The sequence below is a fragment of the Oncorhynchus gorbuscha genome, linkage group LG13 (genome assembly GCF_021184085.1).
Source record: "Oncorhynchus gorbuscha isolate QuinsamMale2020 ecotype Even-year linkage group LG13, OgorEven_v1.0, whole genome shotgun sequence".
NCBI lineage: Eukaryota > Metazoa > Chordata > Actinopteri > Salmoniformes > Salmonidae > Oncorhynchus > Oncorhynchus gorbuscha.
In genome coordinates, this window is record NC_060185.1 from 18,846,324 (window position 1) to 18,872,270 (window position 25,947).

The 25,947-nt window shown below is 47.1% G+C and overlaps 2 protein-coding genes across 6 annotated transcripts in view; both read left to right on the plus strand.

Moving 5' to 3' along the window:
* Positions 1-16,078, plus strand: part of LOC123992559 (stromal interaction molecule 1-like) — a 53,158-nt gene extending 37,080 nt beyond the window's left edge. For all 3 annotated transcript variants that reach the window (XM_046293773.1, XM_046293775.1, XM_046293774.1), the window contains exons 8-13: positions 5,835-6,012; positions 7,150-7,317; positions 8,951-9,051; positions 9,170-9,402; positions 12,682-12,745; positions 13,772-16,078. In XM_046293773.1, the coding sequence (XP_046149729.1) occupies positions 5,835-6,012; positions 7,150-7,317; positions 8,951-9,051; positions 9,170-9,402; positions 12,682-12,745; positions 13,772-14,297 (1,270 nt within the window). In that variant the 3' untranslated portion in view covers positions 14,298-16,078. The remainder of the gene's footprint in view (positions 1-5,834; positions 6,013-7,149; positions 7,318-8,950; positions 9,052-9,169; positions 9,403-12,681; positions 12,746-13,771) is intronic.
* Positions 16,079-16,529: 451 nt separating this feature from the next.
* On the plus strand, positions 16,530-25,144 carry LOC123993887 (protein sel-1 homolog 3). 3 transcript variants are annotated; one of them, XM_046296356.1, is made up of 23 exons: positions 16,530-16,864; positions 17,012-17,486; positions 17,751-17,877; positions 17,987-18,108; positions 18,184-18,317; positions 18,412-18,473; positions 18,759-18,891; positions 18,974-19,109; positions 19,217-19,357; positions 19,493-19,704; positions 19,833-20,012; positions 20,122-20,241; positions 20,326-20,466; positions 20,576-20,638; positions 20,738-20,911; positions 21,017-21,144; positions 21,234-21,317; positions 21,408-21,498; positions 22,925-23,012; positions 23,109-23,218; positions 23,352-23,479; positions 24,578-24,683; positions 24,776-25,144. In XM_046296356.1, exons 1-23 carry the CDS (start codon positions 16,811-16,813, stop codon positions 24,872-24,874), a joined length of 3,108 nt encoding a protein of 1,035 aa, XP_046152312.1. In that variant the 5' UTR covers positions 16,530-16,810; the 3' UTR covers positions 24,875-25,144. The 3 variants fall into 3 exon arrangements, with proteins under 3 accessions (XP_046152312.1, XP_046152314.1, XP_046152313.1); XM_046296358.1 differs by having other exon boundaries at positions 18,202-18,317; XM_046296357.1 differs by having other exon boundaries at positions 17,015-17,486.
* The last annotated feature ends 803 nt before the right edge of the window (positions 25,145-25,947 follow it).

Below are 25,947 nucleotides of genomic sequence, written 5' to 3' on the forward strand. Positions count from 1 at the left end.
GGTGCAGCCGCATACTCCAACTGCTGGGCTGGTGCAGCCGCATACTCAACTGCTGGGCTGGTGCAGCCGCATACTCAACTGCTGGGCTGGTGCAGCCGCATACTCAACTGCTGACCTGGTGCAGCCGCATACTCAACTGCTGGGCTGGTGCAGCCGCATACTCAACTGCTGGGCTGGTGCAGCCGCATACCAACTGCTGGGCTGGTCAACTGCTGGGCTGGTGCAGCCGCATACTCAACTGCTGGGCTGGTGCAGCCGCATACTCAACTGCTGGGCTGGTGCAGCCGCATACTCAACTGCTGGGCTGGTGCAGCCGCAACTGCTGGGCTGGTGCAGCCGCATACTCAACTGCTGGGCTGGTGCAGCCGCATACTCAACTGCTGGGCTGGTGCAGCCGCATACTCAACTGCTGGGCTGGTGCAGCCGCATACTCACTTAACTGCTGGGCTGGTGCAGCCGCATACTCACTTAACTGCTGGGCTGGTTGCAGCCGCATACTCACTTAACTGCTGGGCTGGTTGCAGCCGCATACTCACTTAACTGCTGGGCTGGTTGCAGCCGCATACTCACTTAACTGCTGGGCTGGTTGCAGCCGCATACATACTTAACTACTGGGCTGGTGTTAAGCTTCATACTTAACTGCTGGGCTGGTGTTAAGCTTCATACTTAACTGCTGGGCTGGTGCAGCCGCATACTTAACTGCTGGGCTGGTGTTAAGCCTCATACTTAACTGCTGGGCTGGTGTTAAGCTTCATACTTAACTGCTGGGCTGGTGTTAAGCTTCATACTTAACTGCTGGGCTGGTGTTAAGCTTCATACTTAACTGCTGGGCTGGTGTTAAGCTTCATACTTAACTGCTGGGCTGGTGTTAAGCCTCATACTTAACTGCTAGGCTGGTGTTAAGCTTCATACTTAACTGCTGGGCTGATGCAGCCGCATGCATACTTAACTGCTGGGCTGGTGCAGCCGCATACATACTTAACTGCTGGGCTGGTGCAGCCGCATACATACTTAACTGCTGGGCTGGTGCAGCCGCATACATACTTAACTGCTGGGCTGGTGCAGCCGCATACGTAACTGCTGGGCTGGTTGCAGCCGCATACATACTTAACTGCTGGGCTGATGCAGCCGCATACATACTTAACTGCTGGGCTGGTGTTCAGCTTCATACTTAACTGCTGGGCTGATGCAGCCGCATACATACTTAACTGCTGGGCTGGTGCAGCCGCATCATACTTAACTGCTGGGCTGGTTGCAGCCATACATACTTAACTGCTGGGCTGGTTGCAGCCGCATACATACTTAACTGCTGGGCTGGTGCAGCCGCATACATACTTAACTGCTGGGCTGGTGCAGCCGCATACATACTTAACTGCTGGGCTGGTGCAGCCGCATACATACTTAACTGCTGGGCTGATGCAGCCGCATGGGCTGGTTGCATACTTAACTGCTGGGCTGATGCAGCCGCATACATACTTAACTGCTGGGCTGATGCAGCCGCATACATACTTAACTGCTGGGCTGATGCAGCCCATACATACTTAACTGCTGGGCTGGTTGCAGCCGCATACATACTTAACTGCTGGGCTGGTTGCAGCCGCATACATACTTAACTGCTGGGCTGATGCAGCCGCATACATACTTAACTGCTGGGCTGATGCAGCCGCATACATACTTAACTGCTGGGCTGATGCAGCCGCATACATACTTAACTGCTGGGCTGGTTGCAGCCGCATACATACTTAACTGCTGGGCTGGTTGCAGCCGCATACATACTTAACTGCTGGGCTGGTTGCAGCCGCATACATACTTAACTGCTGGGCTGGTTGCAGCCGCATACATACTCAACTGCTGGGCTGGTGCAGCCGCATACATACTTAACTGCTGGGCTGGTTGCAGCCGCATACATACTCAACTGCTGGGCTGGTGCAGCCGCATACATACTTAACTGCTGGGCTGGTGCAGCCGCATATTTAACTGCTGGGCTGGTGCAGCCGCATACATACTTAACTGCTGGGCTGATGCAGCCGCATACATACTTAACTGCTGGGCTTGGTTGCAGCCGCATACTTAACTGCTGGGCTGGTTGCAGCCGCATACATACTTAACTGCTGGGCTGGTGCAGCCGCATATTTAACTGCTGGGCTGGTGCAGCCGCATATTTAACTGCTGGGCTGGTGCAGCCGCATATTTAACTGCTGGGCTGGTGCAGCCGCATACATACTTAACTGCTGGGCTGGTGCAGCCGCATACATACTTAACTGCTGCGCTGGTGCAGCCGCATACATACTTAACTGCTGGGCTGGTGCAGCCGCATACATACTTAACTGCTGGGCTGGTTGCAGCCCCATACATACTTAACTGCTGGGCTGGTGCAGCCGCATATTTAACTGCTGGGCTGGTGCAGCCGCATACATACTTAACTGCTGGGCTGATGCAGCCGCATACATACTTAACTGCTGGGCTTGGTTGCAGCCGCATACTTAACTGCTGGGCTGGTTGCAGCCGCATACATACTTAACTGCTGGGCTGGTGCAGCCGCATATTTAACTGCTGGGCTGGTGCAGCCGCATATTTAACTGCTGGGCTGGTGCAGCCGCATATTTAACTGCTGGGCTGGTGCAGCCGCATATTTAACTGCTGGGCTGGTGCAGCCGCATACATACTTAACTGCTGGGCTGGTGCAGCCGCATACATACTTAACTGCTGCGCTGGTGCAGCCGCATACATACTTAACTGCTGGGCTGGTGCAGCCCCATACATACTTAACTGCTGGGCTGGTTGCAGCCCCATACATACTTAACTGCTGGGCTGGTTGCAGCCCCATACATACTTAACTGCTGGGCTGATGCAGCCGCATACATACTTAACTGCTGGGCTGATGCAGCCGCATACATACTTAACTGCTGGGCTGATGCAGCCGCATACATACTTAACTGCTGGGCTGGTTGCAGCCGCATACATACTTAACTGCTGGGCTGGTTGCAGCCGCATACATACTTAACTGCTGGGCTGGTTGCAGCCGCATAGCCCCATACATCAACTGCTGGGCTGGTTGCAGCCGCATACTCAACTGCTGGGCTGGTGCAGCCGCATACTCAACTGCTGGGCTGGTGCAGCCGCATACTCAACTGCTGGGCTGGTGCAGCCGCATACTCAACTGCTGGGCTGGTGCAGCCGCATACTCAACTGCTGGGCTGGTGCAGCCGCATACTCAACTGCTGGGCTGGTGCAGCCGCATACTCAACTGCTGGGCTGGTGCAGCCGCATACTCAACTGCTGGGCTGGTGCAGCCGCATACTCAACTGCTGGGCTGGTGCAGCCGCATACTCAACTGCTGGGCTGGTGCAGCCGCATACTCAACTGCTGGGCTGGTGCAGCCGCATACTCAACTGCTGGGCTGGTGCAGCCGCATACTCAACTGCTGGGCTGGTGCAGCCGCATACTCAACTGCTGGGCTGGTGCAGCCGCATACTCAACTGCTGGGCTGGTGCAGCCGCATACTCAACTGCTGGGCTGGTGCAGCCGCATACTCAACTGCTGGGCTGGTGCTGGTGCAACTGCTGGGCTGGCATACTCAACTGCTGGGCTGGTGCAGCCGCATACTCAACTGCTGGGCTGGTGCAGCCGCATACTCAACTGCTGGGCTGGTGCAGCCGCATACTCAACTGCTGGGCTGGTGCAGCCGCATACTCAACTGCTGGGCTGGTGCAGCCGCATACTCAACTGCTGGGCTGGTGCAGCCGCATACTCAACTGCTGGGCTGGTGCGCATACTCAACCAGCCATACTCAACTGCTGGGCTGGTGCAGCCGCATACTCAACTGCTGGGCTGGTGCAGCCGCATACTCAACTGCTGGGCTGGTGCAGCCGCATACTCAACTGCTGGGCTGGTGCAGCCGCATACTCAACTGCTGGGCTGGTGCAGCCGCATACTCAACTGCTGGGCTGGTGCAGCCGCATACTCAACTGCTGGGCTGGTGCAGCCGCATACTCAACTGCTGGGCTGGTGCAGCCGCATACTCAACTGCTGGGCTGGTGCAGCCGCATACTCAACTGCTGGGCTGGTGCAGCCGCATACTCAACTGCTGGGCTGGTGCAGCCGCATACTCAACTGCTGGGCTGGTGCAGCCGCATACTCAACTGCTGGGCTGGTGCAGCCGCATCTCAACTGCTGGGCTGGTGCAGCCGCATACTCAACTGCTGGGCTGGTGCAGCCGCATACTCAACTGCTGGGCTGGTGCAGCCGCATACTCAACTGCTGGGCTGGTGCAGCCGCATACTCAACTGCTGGGCTGGTGCAGCCGCATACTCAACTGCTGGGCTGGTGCAGCCGCATACTCAACTGCTGGGCTGGTGCAGCCGCATACTCAACTGCTGGGCTGGTGCAGCCGCATACTCAACTGCTGGGCTGGTGCAGCCGCATACTCAACTGCTGGGCTGGTGCAGCCGCATACTCAACTGCTGGGCTGGTGCAGCCGCATACTCAACTGCTGGGCTGGTGGCTGGTGCAACTGCTGGGCTGGTGCATACTCAACTGCTGGGCTGGTGCAGCCGCATACTCAACTGCTGGGCTGGTGCAGCCGCATACTCACTTAACTGCTGGGCTGGTTGCAGCCGCATACTCACTTAACTGCTGGGCTGGTTGCAGCCGCATACTCACTTAACTGCTGGGCTGGTTGCAGCCGCATACATACTTAACTACTGGGCTGGTGTTAAGCTTCATACTTAACTGCTGGGCTGGTGTTAAGCTTCATACTTAACTGCTGGGCTGGTGCAGCCGCATACTTAACTGCTGGGCTGGTGTTAAGCCTCATACTTAACTGCTGGGCTGGTGTTAAGCTTCATACTTAACTGCTGGGCTGGTGTTAAGCTTCATACTTAACTGCTGGGCTGGTGTTAAGGCTCATACTTAACTGCTGGGCTGGTGTTAAGCTTCATACTTAACTGCTGGGCTGGTGTTAAGCTTCATACTTAACTGCTGGGCTGGTGTTAAGCCTCATACTTAACTGCTAGGCTGGTGTTAAGCTTCATACTTAACTGCTGGGCTGGTGTTAAGCTTCATACTTAACTGCTGGGCTGGTGTTAAGCTTCATACTTAACTGCTGGGCTGGTGTTAAGCTTCATACTTAACTGCTGGGCTGGTGTTAAGCCACATGGCATTGTCTACAGAGTGAGTAGACTCTCTCTCTTGACTGCGTGATCTGTGATCTCCGTTGCTTTAGTTCCACTGAATAATGCATTTAAGTTATTTTGTAGTTTTTCATGAATGACTGTTCAGTTGTGTGTGTGAAATGTCAAGGAAGCGTGGAAATTCCTGTGATAGGCTTACAAACTAGTGCTGTTTAATGTAGTTACAAAGCAACAGGCTGCTGGAGTACTTCCACTACTGTAGCTAGCTCTTGAAACTGGACCCTGCCTGGAAAACAAACCATGTCTTTGTCTGCCTGGGGAATCTCAACTACATTTAGCATATAAATCAGAGGACGACAGAGACTCCTAGCGCTCCAGTGATGGATACCTGGCTTCCTTGGGCTCTATAGTGGTCAGTCTTTATAGCCAGGAGCATCGAGGTCCGAGGACAGCTGGTTGGAGGATGCTATGTGGACATGCCAGTCTACATGGCATCTAGTAGTAAAAAGATACAGGCACTTCTATTGTTTGCCCCTGTTATTGCTGAGTCACTGATTACTAGCACCTGTAACAAGACCCTAGAATTCTTCCTGGTCCGGCAATGTGAACAGATTACATCTCATGCTTTTCCTTGTCTGATTATTTCTCTCTCTTGCTCACTCACACTCACTCTCTCTTTCTCTCTCTCTTTCCCTCCCCCAGGCTGCAGATAGCCCAGGAGGAGCACCGTACGGTGGAGGTGGAGAAGGTGAACCTAGAACAGAAGCTGAGGGATGAGATTAACTGTGCCAAGCAGGAGGCCCAGCGGCTGAAGGAGCTCCGCGAGGGCACCGAGAACGAGCTCAGTCGGCAGAAATATGCCGAGGAGGAGCTCGACCAGGTACTGGACTATGCCACTTTGGAGAGGGACGGGTGGAGAACCAATGCAGGTGGATGAGGGGGAATTAGTCTAGTGGGATACTTTTTGAGAGACGAGGTGTGGTTGAGGCCAGTAACAGAAACCTGTAGAGTAAAGCCCGAGAGGAGTGACACTCCGACTGACTGAACCCTGTTAACCAGTCTATATTCTAGGGAACCAGCTATATATTTAGATGGATTAGGTGCCAAATGCGATCAGTAGGCATAACTCCCGCTCAGGAAAGGAAGCAGGGGTCGGCCCACACAAGGCAGGTGAGCAGAGGGCTCATGTTGTGTACTCTCATCAATCTGCTACTATCACTATGGTCTCCTGAGAACACTGTAGTCTGCTGGAGGAAGCAATAGTCACTCCTTTATCTGATTTCAGTTCTCAATATATGACTAGAGAAAGGGCCTGAGAGAGCTCCCTCTTTTTAGTCTTTTTTTTAGCATGCATGCCTAGGAAAGGATGTATTTTATTTGGCCTACTTCCTGCAAAATATTCTTATTCTGTTTTCACATAATCAGCCAGATAATATTTTGAATCAAACTCTGAATGCTTTCATATGACATAACAATTAGATTCCCAGCTCCTGACTGCAGGTCCCATTGCACCATACCCTAAACCATGGCCTAGTTCAGAGGATTTGGAATGCTCATTTCATCTGGAGGGTTTCTCTGGAGGTTGGTTCTCTTGTTGTTTTGTCCCAGTGGAGGTCAAACCAGGTCAGCCCTTGTGCCTGCCTGATCAGACAGGCCCTGATCAGGCCTTGCAGGCCCTCTGCTCCCCTGGCTGGCCCAGTGCTGCTCCATTAAGGCTTGGCAGTGATTGAGTCTAAGGGCGGCTGGGTGGCTCTGGGCTCATTTGCACAGCTCTTAATGAGGCTTTCAGGAGACAAAGAGCGCTAGCATTCACGAGCCAATGAGATCACGTTTCCCTCTCCCATCTCCACACCAGAGAGACTTGTCACAGTGTTTGAATGACACATTTGTGCTGAATACTCAACCTGTGTGTTGGACCTTAAAGTGTAGACTTTTGTGTTCCTTTCGCTGCCGTATTGAGTCAATAAGAAGTTATGTGCTGTATGTTGACTTTGTATGTATGTGTGTGTGTGTGCAGGTGCGCATGGCCCTCAAGAAGGCAGAGAAGGAGCTGGAGTCTCGCTGCAGCTGGTCCCCACCAGAGTCCCTCCAGAAGTGGCTGCAGCTCACCCATGAGGTGGAGGTGCAGTACTACAACATCAAGAAGCAGAACGCTGAGAAGCAGCTACTGGTGGCAAAAGAAGGGGTGAGATGCCACAGGACTGTGTATACCGCCCGAGGACTGTGTATACCGCCCGAGGACTGTGTATACCGCCCGAGGACTGTGTATACCGCCCGAGGGCTGTGTATACCGCCCGAGGGCTGTGTATACCGCCCGAGGGCTGTGTATACCGCCCGAGGGCTGTGTATACCGCCCGAGGGCTGTGTATACCGCCCGAGGGCTGTGTATACCGCACGCTACAAGCTTGGCACACCTGTACCTGGGGAGTTTCTTCCATTCTTCTCTGCAGATCTATCAGGTTGGATGAGGAACGTCGCTGCACAGCTATTTTCAGTTATCTCCAGAGATGTTCAAGTTTGGGCTCTAGCTGGGCCACTCAAGGACAATTCAGAATCTTGTCCGAAGCCATTCCTGTCTTGTCTTTGCTGTGTGCTTAGTGTCGTTGTCCTATTGGAAGGTGAACCTTTTCCCCAGTCTGAAGTCCTGAGCGCTCTGGAGCAGGTTTTCATCAACGCTCTCTCTGTACTTTGCTCCGTTCATCTTTCCCTTGATCCTAACTTGTCTCCCAGTCCCTGCCGCTGAAAAACATCTCCACAGCATGATGCTGCCACAATGCTTCACCATAGGGATGGTGCCAAGTTTCCTCCAGATGTGACGCTTGGCATTCAGGCCAAAGAGTTCAATCCTGGGGTTCATCAAAAAAAGAGAATCTTGTTTCTCATGGTCTGAGTGCTTTTTGTGAAACGGGCTGTCATTTTCTTTTTTTACTGAGGAGTGGCTTCTGTCTGGCCACTCTACCATAAAGGCCTGATTGGTGGAGTGCTGCAGAAATGGTTGTCCTTCTGGAAGTCTCTCCCATCTCCACAGAGGAACTCTAGAGCTCTGTCAGAGTGACCATCGGGTCCTTGGTCACCTCCCTGACCAAGGCCCTTCTCCCCCGATTGCTTAGTTTGTCCAGGTGGCCAGCTCTAGGAACAGTCTTGGTGGTTCCAAACTTCATCCATTTAAGAATGATTGAGGCCACTGTGATCTTCAGGACGTTCAATGCTGCAGAAATGTTTTGGTACCCTTCCCCAGATCTGTGCCTCGACACAATCTTGTCTCGGAGTTCTGCGGACATTTCGTTCAACCTCATGGCTTGGTTTTTGCTCTGACATGTGGGACCTATTTATAGACTGGTGTGTGTGCTTTTCCAAATCATGTCCAATCATTTGAATATACCACAGGTGGACCCCAATTAAGTTGTAGAAACATCTCAAGGATGATCAATGGAAACAGGATGCACCTGAGCTCAATTTCAAGTCTCATTGCAAAGGGTCTGAATATTTATGTAAATAATAAGGTATTTTTGTTTATATTTAATAATTTTCCAACATTTTGATAAAAACCTGTTCTCTTTCTCATTATGGGGTATTGTGTGTAGCTTGAGGGGGAAAAACATATTTAATCCATTTAGAATACGGTTGTAACAATGTGGAAAAGGGGAAGGGGCTTGAATACTTCCCGAATGCACTGTATACAGTATGGGGACTAGATATACCGTATGAGTAGGGCCAGGAGATTTCTCTGGCAATGTGAGCAGGAGAAACTCTGGACCCTTAGTGTGACAGAGTTGACAGATCCTGGGAGTAATGTTTCATTGTGTTTGTGACTGCAGGCAGAGAAGATCAAGAAGAAGAGGAACACCATCTTTGGGACCTTCCATGTGGCACACAGCTCCTGTCTGGACAATGTGGATCACCAAATTCTGACAGCCAAGTGAGTTTAATTACAGAGAGTATTTTTGGATTTGTCTAAAGCCAATATCTCCTATATCTATGTTCACATTGTGATCTGTGCTTGTATTCCTCTGCCCCCTCCTCTCCTCCGAATCCAGACAAGCCCTGGGTGAGGTGACTGCTGCTCTGAGGGAGAGGCTACACCGCTGGCAGCAGATTGAGATTCTGACTGGGTTCACCATCGTCAATAACCCTGGGCTCTCCTCCCTGGCCTCCACCCTGAACCTTGACCCCAGCCTCATGGGTGGCCGGGCCACACCCCAGCACTTCATTATGTCTGATGACATGGACGACATGGACGAGGACATCATATCGCCCGGTACTCTGCAATGTAAGGGCTGGTCCGACTCCCTCGGCCCCACTGTGGGACTCTGTATCAAAAGACCTCCTAAATACACCAAGGGCCTTCTGGGGAAATCCAAAAGTCAATCCTCATATGAAAATTAGCATACAGACACAAAATATTATCATTATAAACATTATTATCATTCTAAATAATATTGTCATTATCTCAATTTATTAAAATGAGCAGCCCGGTTTGTGAAGGGATTCGGAGTGTTTGTCTGGGTTGTTTTGTCTGTGATTGAGTGTCCCACAGTGAGAGTCCCACAGTGGACCCCAGGAAGCATAGCTGCTGGTTTCACATCAGCTCATGGGGATCCTAATAAAATACCCCAAAACGTGTTCTGTGTTTGCAAATCTGTAATGTATGAATTGTAATTTCAATTATTAATATATATATATATATATTTTAGACATATTTTCAGTTGGTTGGGGTGTTTTTATATTCTCTCATTTTGGAAATGAGTGCCTCGATTTATGGGAATTTCACTTCTGGGATGGCGTGTAAGACGAGAACAAGGTGGCCAATGTTGATATCCATTGCTGTGGAAATTGAACCTCTGAAGAAATACATACTTCATGACACCAAATCTTTGTGCTGATCTATTTTTAGCAGTTGTCTCCTAGTCTGACCAATGGAAGGTGCTGTTTGGACAAGGCTGAAATGAAGGACTGAACATGAAGTAATAGTAAGCCATATGAAAGGCCATTGTCCTCCTATAAGCTTCATAAGGTTTAGCTTTGATCTAGACCTATTTGGGGAAGAGGAAGGCAGTGAAGCATGCACTCAATTAAAAGTCTCTCTTGTTGTGCTGCCTGCAAGATAATTGAGTTTTCTCTCCTTACATAGAGCCTTGCTTTCTATTGTTGTCAAGTCATTTCCCTGGGGTACGCATTTATCACCTTGTTTCAGCCACTAAGGAATTACATGCTCAGGGTTTCTTCTTTTGAAATGCAGTATTACAGCTTTTATTAACCAGTTACGATCTCAAAGGGAGTAATGATGCGAACAACATACTTTAGTTCTTATTTCTAGTCCTTGTCTTGGTAACAAATGTATATTTAATGGAACATGTTTATTGACTTAACAGGTCAACATTGTGTTCTATGGTATCCTGGTAACCAGCTCTACTGGGAAGTAACTGGGTTTTGATTATAGCAGACCTAGAGAGGGCTGATACTGTTGTGAGTTTTGATTTTATAGCAGACCTAGAGAGAAGGTGTGCTACTAACTGCAGCGGGAAGCTGAGCTCTAGTTCTGCAGTCTCCTTCTAGACCTCTGTCACTGCAGTCCTCTAGTAAGTCTTCTAATCCACATTAATAACGTCCCCTCCTTCCTCACTACCCCTCTCCCTCCACCAACACTTCTCTTTGGCTGCGGCGGCCGTTCGTGTCTCTGGTCGACCCCCAGACACCAATTGGCTCAAGAACCAGCGAGCAAGTGGTCTGTGGGTTCGGACAGCCAGTCTCTCAGGAAATACTCTGGTTGGCCTGTTGGCTACCCCTCATCCTGACCTCAACCCTCCCTCCCTCTATCTCCTAAAGTTACCCACCGCTGTCAAAACCGCAGAGCACATACTATAACACTATGGGCAAGGTCTGTAGATGGATATAGCTGTAATACTCTGTCCTGGGACAGGGCCTGTAGATGGATATAGCTGTAACACTCTGTCCTGGGACAGGGCCTGTAGATGGATATAGCTGTAACACTGTCCTGGGACAGGGTCTGTAGATGGATATAGCTGTAACACTCTGGCCTGGGACAGGGCCTGTAGATGGATATAGCTGTAACACTCTGGCCTGGGACAGGGCCTGTAGATGGATATAGCTGTAACACTGTCCTGGGACAGGGCCTGTAGATGGATATAGCTGTAATACTCTGTCCCGGGACAGGGCCTGTAGATGGATATAGCTGTAATACTCTGTCCCGGGACAGGGACTGTAGATGGATATAGCTGTAACACTGTCCTGGGACAGGGACTGTAGATGGATGTAGCTGTAACACTCTGGCCTGGGACGGGGCCTGTAGATGGATATAGCTGTAACACTGTCCTGGGACAGGGCCTGTAGATGGATATAGCTGTAATACTCTGGCCTGGGACAGGGCCTGTAGATGGATATAGCTGTAACACTCTGGCCTGGGACAGGGACTGTAGATGGATATAGCTGTAACACTGTCCTGGGACAGGGTCTGTAGATGGATATAGCTGTAATACTCTGGCCTGGGACAGGGCCTGTAGATGGATATAGCTGTAACACTCTGGCCTGGGACCGGGCCTGTAAATGTATAAGGCAAACTCTCCATGCTGCGTCCACCTACCCCTGGCCGTACGGTCTCCAGCTGTCCAATGACTTGCTCTTCTTCCTTAGCCTGATCCTCAATATTCTTCCTCATCACCCAGAGCACTCTTCCACTCACCAGTAACTAATGTTCTTAGACCCCTCACAACATACTGCCACTGACTGATTTTACAAATAATGATCTACAATGAAGGGGTGAGGGTTGGTTATGAGTAAATATTTAACTTCCGCCCCCTGCAAGAATCCTGACCAGGCACCAGACAAAGTCCTCACCAGACAGTGGCATCCCTCCTGTTCTCTTGTCAATACTGGCATCCCTCCTGTTCTCTTGTCAATACTGGCATCCCTCCTGTTCTCTTGTCAATACTGGCATCCCTCCTGTTCTCTTGTCAATACTGGCATCCCTCCTGTTCTCTTGTCAATACTGGCATCCCTCCTGTTCTCTTGTCAATACTGGCATCCCTCCTGTTCTCTTGTCAATACTGGCATCCCTCCTGTTCTCTTGTCAATACTGGCATCCCTCCTGTTCTCTTGTCAATACTGGCATCCCTCCTGTTCTCTTGTCAATACTGGCATCCCTCCTGTTCTCTTGTCAATACTGGCATCCCTCCTGTTCTCTTGTCAATACTGGCATCCCTCCTGTTCTCTTGTCAATACTGGCATCCCTCCAATACTGGCATCCCTCCTGTTCTCTTGTCAATACTGACATCACTCAGACCAGGGGTTTGGACATCCGATATTTTGCATCCATCACTTATATTTCTCCCAACCGAACATTACTGAATTGCTCAACACAAAGGTCAACAACGCTAATTAATTACTGGAATGTCTCAAACACCCATGCCTTCTGCTAGTGCCCTCCCAGTCGAATTCCAGCCTACTCTTGTCCCTCACCCTGTGTTGTTGTGTGTGTCTATAATCAGAGAGTGGTTGTTGATAATGGTGTTGTTCTGTGTTGTCTCTATAGCTCCCAGTATGATGTCCCTGCGTCAGCGCCACATGGACTCCCAGCTGGCCATGGGCTCTCAGAGGTTGGTAGAGACCTGCCTGTTGGTGGGGCAGCAGGGAGACGGTACCTCCAACTCAACCAGGTCTAGGGCCACCCTCCAACAGTCACACAGCCAGTCCTTCCAACAGTTTGAGGCTCTCCCCCTGCCTCCCCTGTCCTCGGCTGTCTCGCACCCCGCGATCATCTGCTCATCCCCACCTCTTTCCTACCGTCAGCCTCACTCCTTCCACTCCTCCTCCTCCTTACACTCCACCACTCCTCATTCCTCCCATGTCTATCACTCGTCTTATTTTCAGCCCATGGACACCATCCCAGACTTCCAGCGCAGCAGCAGCTTCGGGTACCCCTCTGCTCTCTTCCCTCCACACTCACCGCATGCGCGTGGGATTTTCTCTCTGCCTACGTTTTCACCCCCCATAGTTCCATATGTATTTTTTTCTTATCTAGTTTGCAGTGTTCTCATTTTCATAAACTGTTGTTTCATCTAACTAGAACTCACCCATTTTGCAACCTGTGACATTTTGCGTACATTCTTATGCATTATTACTTTTTCGTTAAATACGTTTTTCTGCCTAATTCATTGTTTTCTTTTTTAGTTTTTGCCATCCACTCCCAACTCTTGTCTTTCCCGATAGCCCAAACAACCGTTCCCTCTGCCTGCACTACTAACAGGAGGTGTAGTTGCTGTTGGCGAGTAGTGCCCACTGTGTCCTTTGCTTTACAGGCATTGGATAGATTACTTCAAGCATGCAGTAGTCTAGCTTGGATCCACTTCTCAGTCAGGCTCAGTCCAGAACAGCTTCTACCCCATAGGCCTTTACCCCATAGTACTGAAAGGATTAGAAATGTGTTGGCATTCCTTCTGATGGTAAAAATCCACCTAGCCTATCAGAGGGGAAAATGGAGATACTACCATTGCATTGCTTATGTCTGTCCAGTTCTTTCAGGTCTACTTGAAGTGCCTAGGTGGTAGAGGCGGTAGAATGTTTCTGGACCGGGCCTCACTGTACCTCTCTTCCTCCACCGACTCTCTTCTGTTCTTCCACAGAGAGTTGAACCGCTCAGACTCAGACTCCTCCCTGTCCCTCTCCCAAATCGGTGATCGTCTGTCCGCCTACAGCTCCAAGGGCCACCTGGTTAAACCCACCTCCTTCCAGTATGGCCAACCCGTCCGCTCTGCCTCCGACGAGCCCTCCCTGCATGCCCACACCCCTAACGGAGGGAACCGTGTCCATGAAGGAGGAGCCCTGGCCGAGCCAGTCCCAGAGAGCCCCATCCTGATGAAGAAGGTGTACAGCATCGAGAAGTCAGCCAGCCTGGGAGAGATGAATGTTGGTATGTCTATGTCAGAGTCCTCCCGCTCCCTCAGCCCCAACTCCACTGACGCTGACACCCCCTCCCCCATGGGGGGCCAGCCTGGGGCCACAGGGACCAAGGGAGGCAGCCGCATCCCACAGCTCCCTTCCAAGAAGAGCCCTCTGGAGGAAGACAGCGGCTCCACGGGAGAAGACACAGACTCCGTCGCCAGCCGTAAGAAACACACCTTCAAGATCTTCAAAAAACAGAAGAAATGAGGGCTACTAAAGACTATTAAAGAGCTGTCCAATGTGTTTCTCTTATTATTGTTTCTGTTTTGGAGAAGTTGCTCACTGGTCACACTCGGTGGTGCAAATCTTTGCCTTTATGGATTTGTAGGTACTTTCCCTGAGGAAGTGTGGGAGCAACCAGCTATCTGATTATATGATTTTTGTCCTGATTAGATTGGGAATGGGTGGTATTGTATAGTGGAATGTAAAGCACTATTTATTTAGTAGGAAAGGGTGCCAGTCTCTCAAAGGGAAACAAGTCTCCTGGGTGGATGTCTTTTGGTTTACTTCAACCTGTATCAGTTTGCATGTCTTCACCTTTGTTTGACTGATATTCTCTGAATGCTCCTAGGTGTTTGCTTGGTTCTTGTTCATATTCTGCTTAGACAACACTTAACTCAGTTGTTTCATTTGGTTCATCCCCAGCCACCTTATGTGTTTTGACAATAAATTGTGTCAATGGACCTTTTTAAGTACTTAATGGTAGTCATTTTGGTCAATTGTGAGAGGGGGTCTGAACAATACTTGCAAAAACCTCCTGAATCAATTGTGCTAACAAGAAATCTAGCAGTCAATGTTGGCAGACCTCTTCCAGTACAACTGCAGACACAGCAACACATGAGTCAAACATTTCCCTCGGATGGTGCACCTTTCGGAAGTGACGTAGAAGTGCTTGATTTAAACCGCTTGAAGAACCCCAGCACATACAAAGCTAGGTAGCCTGTGTCACAGTGCAAGAAGTAATTGTCCACGATCTAAGTTCCCTAATAGAGGGGAAAGTTATTAAAAGGACTACTTGAACTATATGAATGTAATGTCAAATGTTTATTGAAGTAAATGTCTACATTTGCAAATTGCCAATCGTATCAATCTACATTGCAGTTGTTGTAAGAGATATCATGTGGATCGTTATGAGTGCTGTTGGAGGTGCCAAAACGAAGACTGGTCCAGTGGCCTTTTCTTCTCACCAGCTATATATGTACTGTACATTAGACGCCGCTTTAGAATGAGTAGCACTACCTTCCATTTTATCTGGGGACTCCAAACCAAAATAAGGTGATCAATTTGACATTGTCACCCACATGATTTTAAGTAGAGCGTTTCAAGCAGCGTTTGTATTTCAAACACTCCCACGTTGTTTAGAGCTTTCTGTGGAGGTGTTTGCTACTTTAGCTTGTTCTGTAGACTACCCTGATCACCTATTTTCACACTATACAGATCCAAAGTCAAGCACACAATAACAGTAATGGTATCTACTGGTCACTATTATAAACTCAATTGCCATTAATGGTTTTGAGGGCACACATGGTTTAGAAAAGGATGTCACGATACATTCTGGTTGTAGGGACTCATAACTTTCTAAATAATTGACGTGCTGTTCCTGAATCTGCGTAATAACCACAGAACTTCTCCAAACCACACCATCGACCCCCAATGGAGGCCTCACACAGTGCGATTGATGGTATGGATGAAAAATGTAATTATTTTTATTTCATTGATCAGTTGAAAACATGAACTTCCTATTGGTACTTTTTACAGTTTACTTTGTACCTCTTCTGCACGATGAAGCTGTAATGTGGATTATGCCGTCTATCTGTGAGTGTCTGTCTGTTGCCAGGATACTGCACTGATGCATGTCAGCTACTGTATTAACGTCTATAATGGGCTTGAGGCAGAGGTCAGCTCGAGCATCATGACTCTCCACCCCTACTTTAACTCCCGACTTCTCATTTTGAGCTTCTATTTATGAATACATATATTTGTACAGAGAAAAAAAAATGTTGCATCTTCTGTGACGTTCTCTAGACTTTTATGGCACTCCTGCATGGTAGCAATAAACTATTTTGAATGAAAGACATGGCCTTTGTTTATCAGATACGAAGAGCTGCTTGGTGTGCTTTTATTGGGGATACTAACACATAAAACAGTAGCAAGGCGAACACGTATTTTATCACAGGTTTTCTAGAGTAATTGGCACTGAATAATGAACAGACTTGGGTATTATTTATTTTATGTGCATTTTTTAAACATTATGATCCCTCTAGTTCACAGTAAAACACAAGCGCAATATGTATTAAATGTGTAAACATTTTCGAATGCCTTAACACATTGAGGGAATTTAGTCGAGATGGTTTGCTCCGAATATCAAATAACCCGTCAATCTATTGGTCACGTGACGCGTCTGATTGTGGAGCTGTGTGTGCATGTATTCCAATATTTACATAAGCACTTGTTTCACTTGTGGACAAAGCAGGATATTAGTCCGGGTTCTCGTCATTGAAACTTTCTCAGGTTTCTTCCAGTCAAAAGGACAGCAAACGCACCTTTTTTAAACTAGATTTGACTATATGGTCCTTTATTGGCGTTTTTACTGCTAACCTTTTAATTTGACATATTTTAGTGTTTGTCTTTCGTGTGCTTCTCAGCATGAAAACATTTAAACCAAATTTTTATTGAGCAGCCATCATCTTAAAGGAATTATACACCCCCACACTCGGACCATGAACCAGCATTACTTGGATAAGTGTTTATTACTGTTTCTCCTCAGTTTACAGGTAGGCTATGTTGTACTATATCTATTTTCAAAATACTTGTCATACACACACAGTAATGTTTCAATTTAGGTGCTTCATTTTAAAGAAATGTATCAACCTTCAATGTACATAGTATTTTGGTGGCTTTCATCCTCTCCCTCCACACAGATGGTTTGGGGTTCAGATCATGTGATGTTCCTGAACCCACCAGCTGAGCCAGTGCCTGGCTACTCTCTGAAAGTGTTGTACTCCTGTTCTAAACCAGCTGTGGTGCTGGTGGAGTGTCTGGTGTCTTATGACACTGGAGTAAGCTCCACGGTATTCCAGAGACACTGGAGCTGTGAGCCGGGTCCAGACCGGATTAGGACTCTGCTACTGAGCCTCCCTGACTGGCTGGTGTACCAGCCTGACTGGGTTGTGCCTGACACTCAGTGGGTGCTCAGTGCTATGCTGCGTGCCTCAGTCAGTGAGCAGGGATCTGAGGACAGTTACAGGTCAGGCCAGGCCACTGCAGTAGTCAGCTTGCAGCCCACGTCCCCTCTCAGTCGCCCCATGAAGCAGCACCAACTCTGCCTTGGCTGGGCTACACAGATGCTGTGGTTAACCCACAGGACCACCACCTCACAATGCCCTGTGGAACAAGGTAATTACTGGAGAGTTAGTTGGAAAAATGTCAGCCCACAATGATGCAATAGTTGACAATACAAAGTAAAGATGTTACAAAACACATTGTGGACCACTCAAATAGAGCATTGAGACACTAAAAGCAGTCATAGTCAAACAAGGTATAGTAGTGTAAAACAGCTATTCATTTTCAACATATTTAGTCTATAAACTATAACAAACTTCATACAAACCTTTATATCCTAGCATTTCTCATTTTATCACAAAATAATCTCCCATTCAGAGACAGTCCATTTGTTGTCGTCCATGTATGCCTCAACTGGAGAGAACTTTGGCATCACCAAGACTTTAAATGCCTATAACAATGAGGTCCTGGAGTACTTGCGACTCCAAGATATTTCTTTTCCATGGTAAGAACACTAGCTACATAGTCTATGTGCTTGCGAAAAGACGTGGGCTTCATGTTGGGGATATTAGCATAGGATAATATTTGACTCTTTTATTCTCTCCTGTTGCCAGGTGTGTGTTCTCCATCTGGGTGTTCCTGACCCAATCCTGCCAGGAAAACTTGTGTGCTGTTTTTCACCACATAGACTATCAAAATAACTATGCCACTCCCAATTTGTTCCTTAAAAGATCAGGTAACGTTGCTCTTCTATCCTCACTTCTCAAATGGCCATATGCATTATTATACCAGCATAATGCCTATTCCTTAGTTACAACGTGTTCTGCAGGCCAGCTGCATGTTCAGATGCATGGGGAGACTGGGAGGTCCTCAGCGTTCCTTTGCCCATTCCAGGTGCCCCTGGCCCAGTGGTGCCACATCAACATGGAGCTGCGTGGCAGAATGGTCAGTATTAACCCCATACCCACAGTAGACAGGAAATCAATGTTTCAGGAGTTTACTCAGTAATGTCTTCACTCTTCTTCTGAATTATGTTTAGGTGGATGTTACCATGGTGTGCATAGATGGGCAGCAACGTTTGGTTCATACTGCAGAACACATGTAAGGATGAACACAGGACAAAATAAAGAAACCTATAGCACAGGGGTGTGCAATTCTAGTCCTCGAGGGCCTGATTAGTGTCACAGTTTTTGCCCCAGCTAACACACCTGAATCAAATAATCACCTAATCATAATATTCAGTTTAGAATGCATTTTGATTAATCAGCTGTGTTTGCTAGGGATGGAGAAAAAGTGTGACACCAATCAGGCCCTGGAGGACTGGAGTTGCCCACCCCTGCTATAGCATGTCAGCATCATTTTGAATATGGAGCTGGTTTCTTACAGGTTCAGAGATCCTATACACCTGGATGACACGGAGGGCTACTTTGTGGTCAGTGGAGGTCAATTTATGAGAGGAATTGAAGGTTATTATGGACCGTTGGTGTACTATCGAAACAGAATACCCGACGTCAGGCCGGTAAGAATCACAGTCAGACACGTCCAAATCCATCTGTAATTCAACAAAACATGTTACACCTGTATTAATTTGTCTCCCACAGTCTGAAGTCATTGTTCCAGACCCTATTAGGATTCTGAATTTGACTGGATGGCTACATTCCTGTCAGGAATTTCAGTTGGAGCTTCATGTCAAATTGACTGGGTATTTACTGAGAGCCAGAGAGAAACAAGAGTCTGGTAATGACTTATAATATCCACTAGATGGCATGATGGTGTATAAAATATTCAGTGACTCACAAAGTTAGTGTCACTCCATCCAAACTGAAACTACCTCTGTTTTCCAGAGAACTGTATGGATGCTTATCATGAGTGGACATTAAAATGTCATTTAGCTGTGACACAACACTGTGAACCCTGGGAGGCACCCAATGCCCCTCAAAGACGCTATGCAGTTCATCTGGCAAAGATACTGGCCACCAAGCATGGTAAGAGCTGGTCATAATAATACTCTTCTACAATTATTTTAACCTCCAAAGGTGTTCCACCAGTTAACGCCATCAACACCATTTAATGAGGATGTTGCAATCTTTCTAATGTTATTGTTTATACTGTATACCCAGGTGGCAGAAAGGTTGATCTGGCATCAGTGGGAAGGGCTCTGTACTCCTTGTCTCTGCGTAAGCTGAGTCAGGAGAACACTGGATCCACTGGAGTAGTTAACAAGATAATGGCCCTTCTGCTGCAAGCTGGCTGTCTGGGGAACAACATAGCTCTACACCTGTCATCAGTGCTCTACAGCAGTGGTGTAGGAGTGGAGAAGCAGCCCAATAAGGTGGGTGGATGAGTGTGTGTGTTCAGGTGTATGTCGTCATGACTACGGTCAGGAGTTTTTCATGGTCGGGAGAAACTCCAAACCCCCTATTTGTACTTTTCATGTCTCTTATTCCCCTCATCCTCCAGGCATGGTTACTGTCCCTGCTGTCAGCCCAGAAGGACTGGAGACTGGCCCTGCTGCGCCTGGGGCACCTGCACCAGCTAGGTGAGCATGGCATCCCCCCAGACTCTGACCTGGCCTATGCCTACTACTCTAACATCGCCAAGCAGACATCCTCCGACCATCACAACCCCTCACCTCAGCAGGTAGGCCTTGTGCCTGAAGCAAGATCATCTCAGCCTGTGCAAGTATTATACAATCCTAAAACATGTAATTTAAGGAAACTGCTCCTCATCTAGTATGTCTGTTTTGTAGATGTTTGTAGAATCTATTTACCTGAACAACGAGGAAGTGCTTCGGTTCCAAACCAATGAAAACCATGATATCTTTCACTGGTTAAAACTCCAGGCCCGCAATGGAGCCGCAGATGCAGAGGTACTATACATCTGTCTGATTGTTTTCAGTATTTAACTATCTCAATAAATATTTTGTGATAATGGTTGAACTGCTCTTCTATAGCAAGCTGTGGCCCGCATGCTGTTCTGGGGCCAGCAGGGCGTGTCTCCAGACATCCAGACTGCTGTGAGACACTATGAGAGAGGAGCTGTCCGTCTGGGGGACCCAGTGTCCATGTATGACTATGCCATAGTCCTCATGCAGGTCGGAGGTCAATTACTCAGTTTGATGACACAGTCAGTCTCTATAGTCATTCTAAGTTCAATGATAGTAATGTCTAGCCTATTTTGACAATACCATCATTACGTTTAAGGGCCAAGGAGTCAAGAAAGACATTCCAAGGGCAGTCACTTTCCTGAAGAAAGCAGTAGAGCAGGTTGGTCAAAATTATGTTCAGGACTTTATCATTATGCATGGGCTGTAAGGACTACAATGACACCTTCAGAATAGCTCATCATAACATTCAATCCCACAGGGTTTCACGCCAGCGATCAATGCCCTTGGCTGGTACTATGAGCAGTTTGAGAAAGACTACCAGCGGGCAGTGCAGCTGTGGGAACAGGCTGATAAACAAGGCAGCCCAGATGCTGCTATGAATCTGGGTGTCATGTACTCCCAAGGCCTGTATCCTGGGAAAGCTGCAGACAAGGTCAGGTCGACTGTCAGTATACCCTGTGGTCTCCTACGTAGCTTACACACTGACCGGCATCTATTGGACTGAGATAATGAACCAACAGTGTTTTGTCTCTCCCAGTTCATGGCCTATACCTACTACCTGAAGTCTGCCCAAAGAGGAAACATAGATGGCTCCATTCAGCTGGCTGATGTGTGGACCACAGGGATCCCTGGACGAGTCAAGAGGCATCCAGCAGATGCTGTATTGTTAGTCTCTAAATTCATTAGTTTTTTTTAATGAATCTGATGAAAACATTACTTTGCATTGCTTGCCAATCAATCTGTTTTTACCACAGATGGGTTAAGTGGGCAGCTGAGCGCAATGGACATCTTGGAATGGTCCTCAGGAAAGCCTTGGATTCCTATCTTAAAGGGGATAGGTGACCATCTCTCTTGTTAGAACATTACAAGATAACACTCATTTGTAATGTTTGTTATTGTATGAACCTAATGTCTCTACTGTTTTACAGCTTAATGGCCTTGTTGTATTACATGATGGCAGCTGAGTCAGGATTTGCAGCCGCCCAGTTCAATGTGGCGTACCTATGTGAACAAAACCCTGTGAGTTTGATTGGTGAAACTTGTTTCCACAGTGATGATACAGTATATCAATGCATAACTATACTGAACAAAAATATAAAATGCACTATGCGAAAATATTTAATATAAGGAAATCAGTCAATTGAAATACATTTATTAGGTCCATGTCTATGGATTTCACATGACAGGGAATACAGATATACATTGGGTTTACAGACATGTCATACAGTGTGACACATCTCCTTCGCATCGAGTTGATCAGGCTGTTGATGGTGGTCTGTGGAATGTTGTCCCACTCCTTTTCAATGGCTGTGCAAAGTTGCTGGATATTGGCGGGAACTGGAACACTGCTGTTTTACACGTCGAACCAGAGCATCCCACACATGCTCAATGGGTGACATGTCTAGTGAGTATGCAAGCCATGGAAGAACTGGGACATGTTCAGTTTCCAGGAATTGTGTACAGATCCTTGCAACATGGGGCCGTGCATCATGCTGAAACATGAGGTGATGGCGGCAGATGAATGGCACGACAATGGGCCTCAGGATCTCGTCACAATACCTCTGTGCTTTCAAATTTCCATCAATAAAATGCAATTGTATTTGTTGTCTGTAGCTTATACCTGCCCATAACATAACCCCACCGCCACCATGGGGCACTCTGTTCACAACGTTGTCATCAGCAAACCACTCGCCCACAGGATGCCATACTGCACGGCACAGTTGAAACCAGCATTCTTCTTCTCCAGCGTGCCAGTGGCCCTCGAGGGTGAGCATTTGCCCACTGAATTTGGTTTACGACATTGAACTGCAGTCAGATCAAGAACCTGGTGAGGACGATGAGCACGCGGATGAGCTTCTCTGAGACAGTTTCTGACAGTTTGTGCAGAAATTCTTCAGTTGTGCAAACCCAAAGAAGCTGGATGTGAAGTTCCTGGGCTGCGGTTGTGAGGCTGGTTGGACTTACTGCTAAATTCTCTGCAACATGTTGGACTTGGCTTATGGCAGAGAAGTTAACATTAAATTATGTCAACAACTCTGGTGGGAATTGCTGCAGTCAGAATGCTAATTTCACGCTCCTTCAAAAAACTTGAGACATTTGTGGCATTGTGATGTGTGACAACTGTACATTTTAGAGTGGCCTTTTGTTGACCCCAGCACAAAGTGCACCTAGGTAAAGGTCATGCTGTTTAATCAGCTTCTTGATATGCCACACCTGTCAGGTGGATGGATTATCTTGGGATAGGAGAAATGCTCACTAACAGGGATGTACACAATTTGTGCACAAAAATTGAGAGAAATAATCATTTTGTGCATATGGAACATTTCGGGGATCTTTTATTTAGCTCATGAAACATGGGGCCAACACTTTACATTTTGCATTTATATTTTATTCAATATATATAAATATGTGACACACATGTAGTTATAACTGACCTTTCCAATAGGGAGGTTTCCTGGATCCCACTTTTGCAGTGCAGTGTATGAGGAGATACTACAACCTGACCAGCCAGGCACAAGATCCTGATCCCTATGGTGAATTGTCTTTGACACAAACAGTCAACATTGATTCCGTTGTTGCACTTTTCTCAGAGAGATTGTTTTAATATTACCTCAATCCATCCTCTGCAGCCCTGATCAGGATGGGTGACCTGCTGTATGAAGGACATGGGCAGAGACCGAGAGATGTGGCAGCAGCAGCAGAGATGTACAAACAGGCAGCACTAAGGAGTGACCCTCAGGTATGCCAGCCAGGTTACATACGTGTGATGTCATTGCCATCTCATTAAAGAAATGCCTTCCCACTCATCTGCAACCCTTGTGTGTGTGTGTGCGTGTGCGTGTGTGTGTGTCTCCGCATGCTTTTTCTCACAGGGCTGGTACAGTCTTGGTGTGCTTGTTCAAGAGGAACAGGGGTTACCGTTGTCCGTCCTGTCTGAACTGGGTCTGACACAACATTACATGGCAGATAACACTGAGCTGGCGACTACACTTTACCGCAGGTATGTACTGTGGTACTGTACACCATTTACAACAGGAGAATGCCATGTACACTACCTGAGGATGTGATGGTTTATCAGTGGCGGTCAGTGTCGTTAAGATTTGGGAGGACGATCATTTTTTTAGGATCATGGCCTTATTTCTTGCTTGTTGCTACAACCTCGCCTATGAATGAAAGTTTACAGCATAGGTGCATACAAGTCACTTGTGGACATCAGTGCACAACACATCCACTGTCTGTGACCGGGAAAAAAGTCTTTAACCTTTATATCAAAACTGCTAACCGCTGCACACAGCCTTCATCGTTGTCACCATATTAGCTAACGTAAAGTCAACAACATAGCTACTAGAACATGTTAAATGTAAATCCACTACTATCATGCAGTACAGTGTACAGTAATCAAGCAGTTTAGCAGTTACACTGCTGGAAATAAATAAAATAAAAATTAAAAGCTTACCTTGACTTGGAGAAGTTAGCCATAGCCAGCTAGGTAACATAGCATCCCTCTCTTTTTGAGCTGGGTGTTTGAATAGGCTAAACTAACTAGCTAAATGCATTTGCTAGCTAAGTAAGTGTAAACAAAATAGATATCTCTCTCGCACTTCTTCATTTTTGAATAAATGAATTTGTTCAAAACTGTTAAACTATTGTCTTTCTCTCTCTTTGAGTCAACTACTCACCACCTTTTATGCACTGCGGTGCTAGTTAGCTGTAGCTTATGCTTTCAGTACTAGATTCATTCTCTAATCCTTTGATTGAGTGGACAACATGTCAATTCATGCTGCAAGAGCTCTGATAAGTTGGAGGACGTCCTCCGGAAGTTGTCATAATTAATGTGTAAATCTATGGAAGGGGTGAGAACCATGAGCCACCTTGATTTTGTATTGAAGTCAATGTACCCAGAGGAGGATGGAAACCAGCTGTCCTCCAGCTACACCATGGTGCTACCCTACTGTTGATTTCAGTAACTTTTATAATGTTTCACTATTTAAATTTTTATGAAATTCACTGAGGAGGATGGTCCTCCCCATCCAGTCTGGTATAATATTGTCAACTGGTTAGGCTGTTCTCACTGTACAATTCCTATACTTTTCCATAGGTGCAGAGACTCCAACAGTACAGCAGAGTCCTACTTACCCTGCAGCCTTGCCCTATTCCATGCCTATCTGCATTCTTTCCAAAAGGACTACAGTGCTACTATCAAGGTATGTATGATGTTTGAACATTGAACTTGTCCTATTCAACATAGATACAATATGCCATGAACGTTGATATCGGGCTGTCTTCTCTCCCTCAGGTCTCTGGTACTGTGGTCATGGCAGTTGCAGTTCCACCAATCCTCTTCATCATCCTCCGTGTACTGAGGGGGCGTGGCATCATGTCTTATTATCACTAGGATCAAGAAACCCATCAGCCTATCAGCACTATGAGGAAGAAGACTTGATTGTATCTAGAGCAAAAACTTTTTTCGCAGATTTTTTTTATTTTGTTTTTATAGCTAAAGGTAGATATTTTTTGTGTTTTTATCTTCGTTTTATCTGGAATGAAGATAGCACAATTTCTTAAATTGAATGTATAAAGTTATTTCAATGTTCTGTATGATCATGGTTTACAAAACTGTCTATTGATTGAACAGTATTAATAAAGCAAACTGATTTGAAAACCATTCTTTTCTAATGACTGGGGCTCCAGTGTAGAACAGATCAACCAGGGGAATTGACTGGTGTCCCTGAACAGAGTCATTTTTCAGGCCCATGGAGAACCGTGCTGTGGGCCTCTGGGCTCCTGGTAATGAATGGCTGGTAATGCCCCAGGGGTTCACCAGGCCTGGCACAAACAGCAGGTGAACAGCAAGTTGTCACCTGTACACAGACAAACTGGAGACTGGAAAGCACACAGTTAGTTACCCTTCTAATTGAAACAATATGACATTACTGAATCATGAGCTGGGTCAGTTGTCTGTTATTAGAGTGTGGTCTGTGGTAACGTCACAGTCAGATCTTGCAATACATTCATAAGCAGGCTGTACATTACTCGGTCTGTGTACCACATGTTTTCTCATACCAGAGTTCTCTGTATAGAGATGTTAAGGTACAGTAAATGTAAATACTACATGATACTGATGATCAGGTTTATTCATGCAATTATTTGATTGTTTCTTTTACTCATAAACATGCTTTTGCTAATTGCTACATTTTTGTGACATGCATAATTAGTCCAAAAAACAAAAAAAAGTTATCCCAGCTGTGGTAGAATTTGGCTACTTACATAAGCAAGCATAGCTGTTTTAAATATTTACAGCAGGCTATACACTGAGAGGACAAAACATTAGGAACCCATTCCTAAAATTGTGTTTGCCATCAGAACAGCCTAAATTTGTCAGACTCTAAATCAAATCAAATCAAATTGTATTTGTCACATACACATGTTGAGCAGATGTTAATGCGAGTGTAGCGAAATGCTTGTGCT

Excerpts from the sequence above, each read along its gene's own strand:
- LOC123993887 (XM_046296356.1), top strand. The coding sequence starts at position 16,811 with ATGAACCAGCATTACTTGGATAAGTGTTTATTACTGTTTCTCCTCAGT. Across the intron at positions 17,878-17,986 it reads CAAGATATTTCTTTTCCATG|GTGTGTGTTCTCCATCTGGG; the intron begins GTAAGAACACTA and ends TCCTGTTGCCAG. Across the intron at positions 24,684-24,775 it reads ACTACAGTGCTACTATCAAG|GTCTCTGGTACTGTGGTCAT; the intron begins GTATGTATGATG and ends TCTCTCCCTCAG.